We start from the raw sequence: 17,220 nt of genomic DNA, 5'->3' as shown, positions 1-17,220 counted from the left end.
CTCCTTAAAATCTTTAAGTCGCCTATCAAATTCTTCTTTAATCTTTTATAGTTTGAGACAATATTGAGAAAAGGTAAAACTTTGATCCTTATTGTTCAACTTTTCACACATGGGAAAGTAATTTAGAACATTCTCTTTTAAATGATTTTGAAACAAAACCAATTCACATGTGTTATTAACTGATCTTTTCCCTGAAGTCTGACATTGAAATCATTCAAATATCAACTAAAAATGCCAGATCTTGTAACCATGTCTGATCGTTAAGAAATACAACATCATGATTTTTCATTTCTAGGAACAATTTTATCTCCTCTAAAAGTTAAAAAAAAGAAAAAACTTTTTAGCACTTTATGGCAAGTTAATCAACGAATCTCTGTGTAATAAGGTAGTCCTTCAAATTCACTCTCTAAGTCTTTGAGAAATTGTGTAAGCTGGCACTGACTGAGGCCTCTGGATCGGATGAAGTTCACAGTATTTGTCACAGGCTTGAGTACGCTGCTCATTTCCAATGCTGCAGAGGACCTGCTGATGAATAATGCAGTGGAAAGATTGCAGTTATGAAATGTCTGAATACATTTTTGAAATTGCGATATAAATTTTTATTATTGCAATTATATTATAGCAGGTCGTTTCATCCATATTGTAACTATAAATGTCTTATGAAAACGAATAAATCGAATATTTAAATCGATATTTCTGTTTTATTATAAAAAGAAACCATCCTTTTTTTTTTTTTTGTATCTTTCCTTCAGAGGAGTCACGGGCCGCAAGAAATTGGTTTTGGGGCCGAATGCTGCCCGAGGGCCGCCAGTTTGACACCTCTGCCGTAAGCTCTCAGGTCAACTTACGAAAGTTTTATAGTTTATACAAATTTATATTCGGCTTGAAATAATGTTGGATCTTATATCCACTTAGCCTAAGTAATTTTACAACTGAAGTTTTTTGACTCTTTCTTTCAGTAATAATTTTAATAATTATGTTAAATATTAATTAATAATACTTTTTAAATATAAAATTAATAATACTATTAATGATTATTTTACGAGTATTTTCTCATTCTGTTTTCTATTCTTTTGATGCCACTGTAGTATGTGTATTCACAGAGATTTACAGGTTTTACGATAATAAGCCGTTTTTATTTTTCCTAAGTATTAAAGGGGACCTCCAGTACCTCAGTGGACAGTGAAGATGTCATTTAGTTGGAAAGAAGGTTACATTTTCCTCGCAGTACGGGAGGAACTTTTATAAGAATATTTTCAATTAAAGTTCAATTAACCAATCTCATAGAGGTGTGGGTGATATTTTTTCTCCCATAAATTTTCTCCCATAGCTTGTGAACACATAAATGTACAGCAACTGCCGAGGCCAGCAAACGGATAGAATCAACACGTGTGCTAGAAATCGGTTATAGAACTCAGCTATAACCGATTCAACAAGGCCTGCAAAAAGACGAAAGAGGAATAAACTTAAAACGTAAATGGGTCGTGTAAATTTACACACGTATTTATTTATTTACTGCATATATTTTACATAAAATTTTACAAATAATTTATCTTTATTACTTCGCTTTCGGAGCTATAAATAATTCGACTTAAGCTTGAGCATTTTCTTATCAAACCTCTTCAGCAATTGCATTTTGATGCTGCGATAAGCAGTTCGATGCTGCACACCTGCCCTGCATTCCTTGAGAAAGAATATTTCCACTGCATCTGTCGATTTATAGGAAATGCGTATCAGTGTACGTGTGTCACCCCTAACCACTTCTTCTTAATGGCCATTATTTGTACTATTAGAAATTATCATAATATTAAAAAAAAAAAAACAGATTTCCACCTTTAATATTAATCAAATTTTACTAATTTCATTAAATTAAAAATATACTAAACTACGAACAGATTATTATTATTATTATTATCTGATTAAAATGAACAAAGATCTAATTATCACGTCAAGGAAATTTACAATAAATGCTAGATTCTTAGAGTGTACGAGAATTTAAAACTTCTGGCAAATGCGCAGTTATTTATTTTACAAATTATATATTTATGAATGAGAAAGCAAAAAGAAAATGTTCTCGTGAATGGGTTCGTATGATTTTTTATTTTATTTTGAAAATGCGGTAATGTCGCAATACGTGAACAGATCATAGAGCATTTTTTCAAGGTAACAATAATTTTACATTAAAATAAAATAAAAAAAAAGCTTGATAGGAACATATTTTTATTCCCAAAAGTTTATCGAGTTCTTGGGATTTATCGTGCGCTTATTCGCTAATGATTATCGATTGATTTTGATTATCTGGAATAGGATTGGTATAAATATTTCAAAAACCCTGCCTTTTCCCGTTTCCACCAAGTTTCTTCTTGGGTAGGTAAGGAACTTAGTTTAATAATTTTGCTATTTTCGATACACGAATGCTTAAACATTTTAATCTCATCGTTTTGATTTTTAGCAATAAAACCATATTTAAGACTACAATTTCCACGCGTAACCGTGAGCCAGCCATAAAGCGAATGCAGACTCGCCTTTTGCGAACCTCCACCTTCAGAAAGCTTCCATTTAAGTGCCATTCTTTAGGCTGGAAGCACAATCATTTTTATGCCATGAAAAATGTAAACAATTATAACCATTTCGAGTTCTTATGTCACGTGGCAGTTAATGGTTTACTTAAATTATCCCAAGATACTGCTTATGCAAAATGAAATTTTTGTGAACCCCATAGCTGATATTAATTTCCCTCTCATCATATAATATACTTAAACATTCATTTGTTAATTGCATTATTTTTATACTTATTATTTACATTCTTAACGAAGTACCACAAAGGAGAATTGTTTAAAAAAAAAAGAAAAAAAAAAGAAAATGACATGCGAGATAGCTACCCTCCGTTGTCTGCGCTTTAGCGAATATTCCAGAATATCCAGCCTAAGTCAGAACATCTGGAAACTTTAATAAGTTATGAGATACTACATTGAACACTTACTAAATAATGTGGTTTGTGTAAAAGTTTCTTCGTTTAATCGACTGCGCAGTAAAAGCAAACTGCAATCTTCCGAGAAAAAGCTAGGACAATAGTATATTTTATATTAGTGCTTTTTTTTGTTTGAAATTATTTTAATTTTTCGAGACTCAAAAAAACCAAACTTCGTCACCATATAAAACCTTTATTTCTACTTTAACTACGCTGATGCGAAACGCGAAGACTTTGGTGAACTTTTTAGGCCTACAAGCCAGCGTTCATTTACAAACCTGCCTCCTCTCAGCAGATCTTGTCATGATAACGATTGAAACCGGTGGCACAATAGGTTATCGAGAGCGAATTGTCCGTTGAATTAAGTTCGTCTTCGAGATAGATTGCGCTACGTTTTTACAAGAACAAGCATTCTCAAACACTTCTAATTCAATTGTTTAAATATGCTTTTCGCTTTCAAGAAATATCTCTTCATTACAGGTCAGGGAAACAAACCAGTTTAATTCGCAGCAGAAGCGAAGGAGATAAATATTTCGTACGAACTCTTAAACTACAGGATTGATTTATGAGGCATATTTACAATAAACGAATTATGCATTTCTGATATTTATGGTTTCGTGATAGAGTTGAAACATTTGCAAATGAGTCGGATCTTGTCTTCGGATCTTTAATAAGCACTGGTTATACAGAGTCGATGGAATTATTCCTTTGTTAGGTCACCGTTTGTGTCGTAAACTTCAGATGAGATATTCGAAGACTGAACAGCCTCCAGATGTGCTAACATACCGAGAGATATTTAATCTGAGAGATACTAAAAGGTATAATTCCGATACCTGAAAGATATAGGACACTTACACGTGAAATGTTGAGAATTTTACAATCATATCATCTTATCCACGATAAAGGACGCAACACTGCGTAAAATGCATTTTAATTATCCTAATAACACTTTTACAGCCACTTTAGGTGCATTATGATTATGCAAGCACATCAGCGCAAACTGAATAACTTTGAAATCCGTTTGCGATTACTCCTTTCATCTAATGTACAGGAAGTGAACCCTTAACATTTAATCCCCTTCGGTTTTTGGCGCTCTTCCTCTTCTTCCACAAAACTGAATTTGATATGCAATAGAAGAGCTTCATTAACGACAACATTACATAATTCCTTAAGACTTTATTCAGGAATTAATTTTCTTATTTATACTCTGTGAGAGTGTATTCCGCTTTATTTACTTGTTATTCCTTGGGATATTATTGCAGTTCAAAAATCAGCGTAACCGCTTCTTCCCTAGAGCATCTTCTAATTAAAATTTAACTCCCTCGCTCTTCTATTGACGCAAACATTACGTTTTAAGGAAAACAGTTTTAAACACTTTCCGTCTAAGTATGAAGCCAGAAAACTTTTAAGACTGTTTCATTTTGGAGGTAATGTGCACTGAGATTTTATTGAGCGCTGCACGGATATTACAGCACCAACACCACCGTGCTCGCATATTACTATCGGAACTTTGAAGCTTACATGGGAGTTGTGGACGATGGCCTTGAACTGGTTCGATTACAGATCAACTTAAATCTAGCATTTCTTTATAATAATAATAATTTCCTAGCTTTAATTTAATCGCTTAGCTGAATGATGTTTCAAAAAAGTAGTTCAAAGATCGCATTGGTTATTGATCCAAGATTCCACTTTGTGGAATAACATAGAAGTGAGGAAATATTCTGTTTCCTTAATAAAAAAGAAACAGCTACGCTCTGTTTTTTTAAGTAAATCTCGCCAACGAGAGGTTTTGAACCTATCTTACCTTTAGTATCGTGGATTGCATAAGAATTAAGTAATCCGAACACCCTGATTTACAAACCAAATACTGAGCTTTCTTTAAGACACTTCAGACCTCTAATGAGGAAGGTGGTCTAACACTGAGAATGAAAATCGCCCACCATGTAAAGATCCGTGCTACGGTGGGATTCGAAGCTACAGTGTGTTGATTGGAAGTAGAGACAGCATTCGCTCGGCCATCTAGATCAGTAAAATGTATTATCCCACAAATAAGCACTGTTTTTCCTCTTCTATGGATTGCTGACTTGTCGTCTTAGGGGAGAGGCCTGCCTTGCACTTGATCACGAGGTACAGTGTAATTCGATGGCGGAGCTATCAAGTACTGCGTGTCGTTTGCAGCGTACCCAGCAGAAGACATAGGCGTCTTCCAATTGGCCAGCAATCTAACCAGCCATCTATGGACACACCATTGGAATTAGTTATGGAAGACTCATACTCATTTGCGAATTACTGCTGATGATAAGTGCGTTTATCTTTGTTTATATTTTAACGTCTACTGAAAAATATTTTATCCATAGTTGTAAATATGAATACTTTATACTTAAAAACATTTGTGTATTTATATGCGACTAACATTTCATGTTCCGGTGTGAAGATATAACAAGAAGTAATTAAAATTATAATTAGAATATATATAACCTAAAGCGTGATAAAATTATTTAGTCTAACACTAAAATTTTAAAGTGCATGTTTGCGTGCATGTATGACCATTTTTCCAGTTCTGCTGGATAAAAACATCCATCCAGCACCTTAAAAAATGTTATAGCAATGTTAAATCACTGTATAACATATTCATTATTAATAAATTACTTATTCACTAGCATGTTATTCCGTTTATACAAAAAAAAAAAAATCCATTTCCGGTACTGCTTCATGTTGGAACCACTAATCAAGATTCAGCCTCGTTACCGTAATATCTCAGAATTTCCCTTGGTATTTTACTCGAAACCCTTGAATTTCAAGGGAAAGCTGACATGTTCATTTTAGTGTTCCTCGACTGATATATTTTAATTACATGAAGATATTAATCTTCATATAATTTTGGTTGGGCGATGATTCTCGTCTCCTGGTGTGAGACCACCGTCCTTTCTACTGGAGGCTTGAAGTGGCTCGAAAAACTTTGATGCTTGGTCTCTAGAGCAGAGTTGCGAAATATGTTAAAAATCACTCAAAATACAAGAAAATTCTAAAAATAATAAAAAATCGGCGAAATGCTTAGTTTATTGATCTACTGTAGGCTTGCAACCTTAGGTGAGTGGGAGTCGCATTAAAAAATAAAATTATAACAGAGGAAACTCAGATTTTATTGCACAGTGCCGAATTTTAACATAATATTTTTTTTCCAGTACGTAATCAAGTAGTCCTCCAGCTACGCCGATCCGATCCTTAGAGTTGAAGGCATATTAAGAAATTTCACCTCAATCTGAAAATGTCTCCACTGATTATTCTTGCTGTGTTTCTTCCTGCTCTCGTGCTTTCCGATGGTAAGAAATTTATCCTTTTCAAGGTCTGTTTTATAATTACATTAACTACTTCAAGCAATTATTAGTAACCATAAGATTTTTTTTCTAATTTTAATGAATCGGTGATATCAGCTAGTGCAGATATTTTCCACAACCTACGAATGTTGTAATTTCTCTCTTAATGATTTATTTTCCTATCGCGAAAGATACGAAGAGGAACTTTACACAACATGAGAAAAATACCAAAGATGCTAATATTAAGCATCTTTTCCCTTCCCCCCCTCAAAATACTCTTGTAGATCCCAGAAATATCTGAGGAAATATTCAATGTTATTATTATTACACGACTCATCGCTGGAAGGCCCTCTGCATATATTAAAGTAAATTTAAAAAAGATCACGTCTTTCAAAAAATCTACGAAACAAGTTCCAGTAGTGTAGCTTGTCTGTGTGCTTTCCACATTTGCATGAGAAATCTTGAGATGCTTAATCATATGTGAATTACGCCTGTACATACCCTTAAGCATCTACAAGATTTAACATGAGAAATTACGTTGTTGTTATTGCTAAAGGATGAGACAAATTATTTCTGTAAACTGCTGCTGTTCTTCTGCCGCTTTACATGTTTTGTGGATGAAAAATCCGAATTTCAGAGAGGAAAATTCAGCCAACCCTTATTGGACCTGCTAACTCACAATCAGTCGTAAAGCTCTTTCTTATAAGCATCCTTGCTCTCCTAGGCGGAATGGAACTTTGGTATTCCATCCTAAGAGCATCGTTGGTTCCGACTAAGCTCATCGCGTTTGGTGAGTACGGTGTTCGAACGGCACATACCAGCCACTGAATTGAAAACTTCTTGAATACAGTGTTGGACCTCCTTTATCCCCGATTACAGCAAATCTGCAGTTTCGCATAGATTCCACGACGTGTTAGAGTGCATGTGTGTCTCTTTTTTATTTTTTATGTTGCTCCCACCCACGAAAGGTTATTTGCAAATCTATAGTACATTTTGTACCGTGGGAGGGCCAAGGATATATTGTTTTTCCATTTTTATCAATATATATATATATATATATATATATATAACGTGAACAATGCATAAATATATATATATAACGTGAACAATGCATAAAGTTTTGGAATTCAGTGGCCAGTAAGTCTATTTCTGCATCGTAATCCCGGTTAGTTATCGACTAATTGTAATGAACACCCAGTTTTGTGGGTGGGTTCTGTTAGCACCCTACTAGTTACAAACAGCGGTATACAAAAACGATGGAAACTTCAAGATAAAAAATCCCGAATGTATATGAAAAAATATTTAAAAATAAACAACCTATTAAAAAAAGGGGGGAAGAATAAAAAAGTCATTATTGCTTGGATTTTATTTATTTACTTTTATTTTTTCTGTTATTAATTTAGTATTCTTTGAATTTAATGATTTTTAGATCGTGTTTGTATTATCTTACTCTATATAAATTATTATATTTCTTTTATATTCTTACCGAAGTCTTCCCGTGGCTTCGCCTTAGGTTTTTTTTTTTTTTTTTTTTGCAACCATCTTGAATATTTTATACTTCTGTTTTGTTCATGCCTTGTTTCATTAACAGTATTTCAAGTAATTACTCCAGATATCTAAGACAGTGGTTCTTAACCTTTTGTTATTATTATTTTTTTGCCTGGAGCCCCTTTCAACTATTTGTATGGCCTGGCGCCCCCTGTTCATTTTTGCACTAGGTCAGTGGTTCCCAACCTTTTTCCACTTGTGTATCCCTTTTAAACCCATTTCTATGAATTGTGCCCCTTGTTTTTAAATACTTTTGTTCAGTGCCTATCTTAATGTAAAATAGTGGAAATGAGGTAATGAGGTGGGAAAGGAAAATTTCTACACTAAAAATACAAAGCACAGATTTAATTTTACAATATTCATAAAATTGTGTTGTCAGAAAAGTCTGTAATAATTGGTATACATATCGCTAGCCGATTGAAACATTATCGGTGAGATCGTTTAGCTTGCTTTGATGCACTTAGTGTCTTGAAATCAGGCTCAAAAGATGCAAAATACAGTCTTAGATCCGGACTTGCATTAAGCTTGTTGCGGTACTTATTTTTTACCTCGCCAATCATCATTCGCTAATGTGAGCTAGTTTTGAAGTGTTTCCATTAGCAGTGATTCAAACTGAACAGTTATTGTTCCATAACTAACGTCATGCATTTTATTTACTTGTTTTCCGCCATTATTGATTATTTTTCGTGTATCCCTGAACGGCCCAACACGTATCCTCGGGGATACACGTACCACCAGTTGGGAACAGATGCACTAGGTTAATGACTCAATAAGATAATTATGATATATTATTAGGCAAACCTAAATTATCATCAGCATATTTGACCTGATAGTTAGTTAAAAATTAGTGGCTTTGACACAAATTAATTTTTACTCAAAAAAGAATGTAAATTTACTTTATTTAATAAACCAATCATTAATGGCTATCCTGAGCCTGATGAGATCCTGCTAATTTTTCAATATCAGGTTCAATGTTCGACAAAAGAAGTCAAGCTTTTATATATATTTTTTTTTCAAGTTTATTGAAAAAATATATATAAAAGGTTAAAAACCACTGATCTAAGATATCTTTGTCTTAAGATTTCATGCCATCTTTTGCTATCTTTGATTCCTTTTACAGTATTATTTCCTCCATTTCTCCACAACATTTTTCCGCATTCCTGATATTTATCTTTCATATTCTTACCGAAGTATTCTCATGGCTTCTGTTTAACTACTTTTACACCTGGCTTAGGACTTTCTTACATTTTCCCCTTATATGTTTATGCTGACTTATTTGCTAGGACACTTTCTTCTTTCCCTGGACTACTTCTGTAACTTCTTGTGTCTGCTACGGAGTTCTTATTTTTCTATCCTTGCAGACAATATCCCCACATACCTCTCTGAACCAACATGAAAATATCGCTACTATCAATAATAACACAGTCGGGAATTTTTTTTATTTCTTGTGTCTTCTGTCTATTTGAATTATACTTGTGCGCATCTTTATATTGGAACATGATGTTAGTAATGAAGTCTGCAGTGTTTAAGAATCATTGAACCTCAGCAAGAACAAATAAAAAATCGTTGTATGAAGCCAAATCGTGATAAAAATGTAAGCTGCTCTACTTGTCTCGGTTCGTTTGGGTAGAAAATCGAGGCCGGTCTACTTGTAGGTGGTTCCTTTTGGTCGAAACACATACTGGATGAGTTGATACTCCTGATCGTCTATGTTCGTGATATGATGTAACACTCACTTTCTAGACGTCCATTTTTAACACCTTCCCACCAGACTATCTCATCTAAATTTAATTTCGTCAATTTTAAACGTAAAAATTGCAAAATATTTAAAATTAGCAGGTGTAATTAACTCTATATTTGAATCGACCTAGTTCAAAACCAAACCAGGCTAAAAGTATACAATACATTAGCCCTACCGGTCTTAATGTATGGAAGCGAAATCTGGACAATAAAACAAAAAGACAAACAAAGATTAACAACAGCAGAAATGAAGTTTATGAGAAAAACTGCAAAGTATACCCTATTTGATCACGAAAGAAACGAAGATATTATGAAAGAATTAAACCAGGAATCAGTAATAGGAAAATTTAAAAAAATATAAACATAAATGAATGGAACAAGTTGAAAGAATGAAAACAGAAAGATTACCAAACAAGCCTTAAAGTACTTAAGCCATTAGGAAAAAGAAAACCAGGACGTCCTCTTAAACGCTTCAACGATGACTTCTAGGGCGGGAGTAGGCTACGCTAGGCCTAAATCCTTGATACGCATGATGATGATGATAAGCGACAGTCCCTTATTCTGAAGTTTTGGTTCATCTTTAATTAGGCATTCTCAACTTCTTATGTTTCAAATATTTTGACTGTTTTGTAGTCCGTTTTGCTGAGCTGCGAGATTAAACACACTCGGGTTGCCTTCTGGGTGGGAAAATTTTCCGATTTTTTTTTTTTTTTTTTTTTTTTTTTACGTGGCGCTAAGCAAGTCTAGAGATTACTGCTGCGGAATACTTCCGAGAGCAGATGGAGCTAGTGCTAAATAAGTAGCATTAAATTATAGATCAGTTTACATTTTAAATTTTCGGTCTGTTAACAGCTGGATACAAATAAGGTAAATGATAGGATGTACGAGTATAGTATACAAGACTTTCATGAAGACCAGCACTTGCTGCTATCAGAAGATCGTGTGTAAGCTAATTATATTTCATAATAAAGTTATAACAGTATTCGGTACGCAAATTCCTGTAATGATATGTTTCCTGATTTCACCTCGATCGTGTGACGAAGTGGCAACTTCATTTAAAATTGCATCAAATGAAACGAATTGGTGATTGGCTCTTTGCTGCTTACGAAAAAAGTGTATACAGAGGGGCAGTGCTTTGGAGCACGGAGATCACAAGTTGGCCTCTTTTCCTATCGTTGCATCACAGATCCTTTCTACTATGCTGCAAAAACCTTTTTAATTGCTCGTTCTTCTTCCCTTCAGCAGCCATGAGCATTTAACCGACGATGAATACGAGCATGTTGTCACGCTTATTACTTTGAAACACTTTAAAGGATTGTAGCTTTAAAGCTTTTGACACAATAAATACCGTCCAAATTTAAAACGCATTCGTTTCTTTCCAACATTCGTGGCTCCAAAGAACAGGCTGCCGCGGCATTGCCATTAGGTTGGAGAAAACAAATGGTTTTCAAATCCCTTTTCTAGGACATGAGGAACCTTATAAGAACTTTGCATCTTTCATTTGAAGGTGAGTCGCTATTCTTCCACTCAAATGTGACAAACTAGATTCAGAAAAAAAGATGATATGCTGGCTTCACACGCACACACACATACCATACCAATTACTGAATTAAAAACCTTTGCAGATGTACGTAAACGTCACTTACGCAGCTATGTACAAAATACTTGGTCACGTGCATCAGCACCACGTGTTCTAGGCAACTATTTAAAAAAATGCTGCTGGTCCGTAGTCGTCAGTAGTGTTGATCGCAATGAGAAAATCAAAGGATCTTTCGGAGTTCGATAAACGGTTTATTGTGAGTGCCCGTCTAACAGGAGGCACGATTTTCAAAATAGCAGACAAAGCGTGTAATTCACCGAAAAATTTAATGAAGGCTTTTTTCGACCCATACCTCACCGAACTGTGGGCAGGGAATTGAAGAGGATCGGCAGTGGGAGTCGCATGCCTATTTGGAAACCACTGATTTCTGCGAAGAACCGGAAAGTTTCGAATTCAGTGGCCGGAATGTGTAGCGTTCTTTCTTTGGCTGGCTTACTTGCTTCAGACACAATGACGACAAAACAAAGAAAAAAAATATAAAAAAAAGAAGAAAGAATGAAAAGGAACGGAAATGCACTAATAAAGATATTTGGTTAATAAAAATCACTCACTGATCTAAACTATCTGCTGTACGCAGATATGAGTTCCAGCATGTGACTTACTGTATTTGCTAGGAAAATATTTACCTGAGATCTAGAGATAGGTATTAAGTATGTCAGACGACAGGCTATTTTACAAAACATTAAGGTTATTATGTTTTAATTGCAATAATATCAGTAATAATTTGTTTGATCATATTAATACTGATAAAAAAATTAACCGCTTTCTTATCCTTAACATTTCTCGCAGAGAGAGGAAACACTTACATCGACAAAGTGATTGCAGATGCGAAGCAAGACGGCAGATCATTTCCCGACGAGATAGCACTTCCTGATTTTAAAATTGGTTTCAATCGAACTGTGTTTGGGATTACATTCCACGGAATTGCAGGCATAACCGACGGCCTTATAAAAGGGCTTTCCACTCTCCACAGAATCGATGACTCCACTATCGATTTCGTTGGTGATCGGGCAAAGATAGCGGCGATGCTGTCGTTTGTGCATCTCAATTTCACATACAGCGGAAAAGTGGAGTTCATGGGGATCGGTAAAACCATCACGGCTTCTGGGGAAATGCACGATATATATAAGCGTTTGGTTGTCGATGCTCCAAGTGCTGGTGGAAATGCGACTCTCGAGGAGCTCGAAGTGGCAAAGGTCGGCAAGATTAGAATCGATATTAGTGGTTTGGGATTGCAAACGTGGCTGTACACAAAACTCGTAGAGATCATTCTGAACATAATCAAGATCGTCCCAAAACAAATTATTCAAGTAATTCTTAAGACGCCTATCAAAAGAGAAATCGAAAAGACTCCTTTCACTTTTTAAACAACCAGCATAACTAAATACACGATTACAGTGCATTCAAGTGCATGAATTACTTGTAGTGTTATTGGACAATAAAAAGAAGAGCACGTGAACCTGTTTTTTTATCAGCATTAAGCCTTGAGAATTAATTTTTTTATATTTAAAAAACGGAAATATGCTATAATTACGCTAATTATTTTCTGGAAATCTTCCGTTTGAATTTAAATTCTCATCTTATAACACAATACTTTCTTTCCCTGCTACAACTGCGAAAATTGTCGACTTAGAAAGCAGACTATTCTGTAAATATGATTTGGAACCAAACCCCCACAGAACAAAGACCGGAAAAGAAAAACGACCCTTCCAAATTGTTTCCGATGACGAAAAGCCTTTCTACGGAGGGCTGGGAGTTGCAGTTTACCTTGGTGAGCATTAAATGTTCTCTGCACTGCTGACATTCCTTTCGGCAAACTTTCATCGACCCTCTAGTATTACATTTATGTAAAAAATCGTTATATCAGGATCATAATTGCAACCGTTCATAAGAAGCTGCTCAGCATTTTCCAGAATCTGTAAATCATATCACCCTGATGACATCGTCTTATAAAAAAAAAAAAAAAAAAAAAAAAACACGAGTTTCATTATTAAAACCGTAATTTGATGGCCTATTCTTTCTGACATATGATAGGTTAGGAAAGTGATTCCACTGCTGACACTCACAGAAGTGTCTTAATATATCGAATTTACTTTTGAAAACAGGAATTCAGATTCACCACGCTTAACAGCTTTGAACTTAACTTTTTTGCGATAACACATAATACATGAATGAAAACAGTTGGCTTGGACTAGGGTTTAAAAAAAAAAAAAAAAATCCGAACATCAGTGTAAACTGTTTCATTTGCAATTTCATACAACTACTACTATTATTTTTTCGGAAAACGATTAAAATTTCGCAAATTTGAAAAACCGTTCGAGTTCTGCATCGTGCAATCACAAAGAGGATGGGGTGAAAAGAGAGATTTGATTTCGATGTCATTAGGACAGAGGCAACTAAACTTGGTGTGTGTGTTATCGCTTAATTCCTTAAATACGTGTTCTGCTTTGTCTTTTTGCGGGTTTCAGAAATATATAACCCTGCTACATGGTAGATTTGGTTATCTTGGATTTACCACCAAAGCAACTCACGATGTGAGAGGAAGAATCATGTCTATAAACTGTGTGTTCTTCTGGCCGGTTAGTGCGATGGAAAAAAAATGCATTTTCACCTCTACATGAGGCCGTCCAACTAATCTTCACTTGAAAAATTCGCATTCTAGATGGGATTTGGAAGTAGATCTTGATAATCGATATCACTGAACTACTGATGCTCCCTTCACATGAGAAAGAGAGAGAGAGAAGTTGTGGTTGTTGGATTTAAGACCGAATCAACTAAAGCAATGAAACCAGCGTACCACGTCTGTAAATGGCGTGTGCCCTGCTAGCCGATTTGTCCTGCTCTGAGGAACACAAAATGTATGAATAAACCAGAGATTTCAGGGAGAAAAATGAAACAGAGAGAGAGAGAGAGAGATCTTTATTCTGCTGGTTTTCATTAAAAAATCTTAAGGTCCTTTCATTTTCACACTTATCATTTCGTAATTGTACTGCATATACATCATGTACAAGCTGTACAGCATGGAAATTAATTAATTTTTTCCTATAATAATTTTATCGGATTGGCGCACAGTGGTATGCGCACAAAGGTTCCTAAGAATAAATCGATTTGTCTGAGATCGTATCTGCGATAAACTGCTAAAAAAGTTAACATCCCACATACGAATAAAAAAAATGTATAAGTTGGTAAAAAAGCATACAGTCGTCATCTTCCTCTCTCTATCTATTTATGCATCTCCCTCGTTCATAATTATGAATAACTGTCCTTGTAGTTATTCAGAATCTGTAGCGTGCAGGAAGTTCGTGTTATGAATTTCTGTTTAGAGAAATTCTTTTTTTTTTAGAGAAATAATACCGCAAGAATTTGTTCATTATCAGAAGAGGACATTTCAAGGCTCTTCTCACTTCACAGCAAACACGGACTCAAAATTCAAAACGTTTGCATCAATTTCTGTTAAAGTGATCTTTTATAATTAAATATTGGCAGAAGAAACAAGCGATTCGTATGATATGATCTTACAGTTTAACTTAGGAATATTACCAGAATAAATATAAATTATAGGTATTTTTTCTGGGAAAACTCCCATGTTACTCCTCTTAAAAACTATTATTTTTCCGACTATTTTGCCTGCTTCTGTTTAGGAGTGTCCTTTTCAATGTCATTGGCTTTTTACTCAAGAATTCTTAGGTCATTGCAGAATACATCTGCAATGCCCTAAGAATTCTTGAGTAAAAGCTAATGACATTAAAAAGGACACTCCTAAACAGAAGCAGGCAAAATAGTCGGAAAAATAATAAATTATAGTTTCATAGTATAAAGCATTTGGTATAAATAGTTACAATTATGACTTAAGAAATTAAAATAAAAAACATGTCATTAAGATGATATTTTTCTGTGTTCTTCCACGTATTAAACAGAAAGAGGGAATAACTACATGGATGAGGTAATAGAAGAATCGAAGAATGTTAACGGACCTTTTCCCGATCCAATCAAATTGCCAGACTTTAAATTCAACTTTACCAAAAGAATCATCCTGGTGGATGTGAAGGTATTTGTGGGCCTGCATAGCGGAATCATCTCAGGGTTATCTACTCTGCAAAGAAATGGAGACACTACGGTCACCATTGTAGACGATATGCTTAGCATTACATCGTTTCTGAAATTTGGTCATCTAAAATTCGGATATCAGGGAGAAGCCACCTTCATGAACATCGGTCCGCGCATGAACATTTCTGGCATAATGCCAAACATTACGATGAAAGTAGAGATTGTTGCCCCAGTCGATGGAGGAGAGGCTCGTGTTGCGGACTTGAGCGTAAAAGAATTCGGTAAGATCGGTATATCTGTTAGCGGGGCAGGACTACAAGGATGGATGGCGTCTAAAATAACAGAGATTATGGTAAATCTAATTAAACCACCAATAAAAGCGATGCTTGAATTTACACTTAAGTTTCCCATCGAAACTGCTGTTTCAAAAACGCCTTTGACTTTCTGAGATTAAAACTATTTGAAATGTTATTCCGTTGTTTCACTTAATTTGGCTGATTCTTTGTACTGCACGATTACGGTGAGATGAAGATCTTTACGAAATAAACAAATAAGTCAAAAGCTTTCGTTGTCATTTCATTTCACGTGACTCTGTTTACTTGTTTGATGTTCACTTGTCGATTGGTTTGTCGTGAAGAAAACAATGAAATTTTATGATCTTGCTGTCCCATATTTCCATTCCAAAAATGATGCAATCAAAATAAAAAAAAAACGTAATGAGCCAATAACGAATAATATTTTTATACCTGATAGTAACGCATCACTAAGAGGGCACTTTGAGGCTCCTTTCGTCAAAAATAACGCACGAGGACCTTCACAAGCACTTTATGGTGTGGAGAAACATCGATTAGGTGCAACGTCTAAGCACGAAATTGGAGGTTTTTAGCGATGCCGTAGCATATCAATTCCATGCTCCATAAATGAAGATAATTTGCGTACTATACGCCATTCTGGGTATAAAAGAACTTTCCCATTCCGCTTATAGACAACTGACAAAGACAAAAATTTCTAAAGGCGGAAGCAACTTGCGGAGAAACCTCAATAAGGATTTTGTCTTCATCTTCTGGAAACAGAAAACTTACCTGCTACATCACCAGTAATTATAGCAGAAAGACAAAACACCAGAGATCGTCGACGCAAGTTACGCCGACGTTTTCGAGAATTTTAACAGGAATAACGAACGGTTCATTTCATTGTGTCCTCCTGGACGCCTTGAGTACATCCCTGCATTTCAGTTCTTGTCGAATATCTCAGCTGTCTGGCACTAGGTAAGAGAGAGAGAGAGAGAGAGAGAGAGAGAGAGAGAGAGAGAGAGAGAGAGAGAGAGATGTTGTCTGCACAAGTATCACATATTTGGATTACAAGAACATTATCAAAAGAATGCTCTGTCGCTTGAAAATGACAACATGACAAGCACACGCTACCTCGCTGGTCAAGGAAGTACGGCGGCCGATCCTTTTTTGAGGGAAGAGATGAATTACACTGCGTTTGGCGGCCGCGTTATCTACTATTCCGATCCTACCCGGTACAGCCTATGATGGAAACGAAGTCTTCACCACAGTGGTGACCTCTCTTCTGGTATGGCAGCGCCACTCTCCGTCAAGTCTTAAAGGTGCAATAATGATTAGGAAAGTACCATGGCGAGTATTACTGCTCTTATAATCCCACGCGGTGTTACTACGTGGGATCATAAGAACTTGAACAGAAGATAGAATCCTGTGACTTCAGTTTGAAACGTGTGCGTGTGTGTGTGTGTTGGGAGGGGAAACTCCAGATGAGAATTCTTCAAAATATTCCACACCTACCAAAGGACACCGTATGTCCAACTTTCTTACTTTCTTTCTTTTATCCTTCCAAGAGAGGATGCCATCGTTACAACCGATTTCTCTACGGAGGCGCTAAGGAAATAGCTTTTGTTTGGCACATTTGGAAACGAATTCGCAGATCTCCCTCTGGTCTGGCCATCTCAATCAATGTTACTTTCATTTTATTTACAT

The 17,220-nt window shown here is 35.5% G+C and overlaps 1 protein-coding gene across 3 annotated transcripts; it reads left to right on the top strand.

Annotated features, from left to right (window-relative positions):
- The first annotated feature begins 2,271 nt into the window (after window positions 1-2,271).
- LOC150108806 (mite allergen Lep d 7-like) lies at window positions 2,272-15,787 on the top strand. Of its 3 annotated transcripts, none has more exons than XM_090403410.1 (3): window positions 2,272-2,367; window positions 6,157-6,294; window positions 15,094-15,787. In XM_090403410.1, exons 2-3 carry the CDS (start codon window positions 6,240-6,242, stop codon window positions 15,669-15,671), a joined length of 633 nt encoding a protein of 210 aa, XP_090259536.1. In that variant the 5' UTR covers window positions 2,272-2,367; window positions 6,157-6,239; the 3' UTR covers window positions 15,672-15,787. The 3 variants fall into 3 exon arrangements, with proteins under 3 accessions (XP_090259536.1, XP_090259527.1, XP_090259545.1); XM_090403401.1 differs by having other exon boundaries at window positions 2,351-2,371; XM_090403419.1 differs by lacking the exon at window positions 15,094-15,787 and adding an exon at window positions 11,966-12,635 and having other exon boundaries at window positions 2,351-2,371.
- The last annotated feature ends 1,433 nt before the right edge of the window (window positions 15,788-17,220 follow it).

This window comes from Typopeltis vanoorti, chromosome 2 (assembly GCF_054136105.1).
Source record: "Typopeltis vanoorti isolate ZY-2024b chromosome 2, IOZ_Tvanoo_1.0, whole genome shotgun sequence".
NCBI lineage: Eukaryota > Metazoa > Arthropoda > Arachnida > Uropygi > Thelyphonidae > Typopeltis > Typopeltis vanoorti.
The sequence above is the reverse complement of the archived record's forward strand: the minus strand, read 5'-3'. Positions and strand labels throughout refer to the sequence as shown.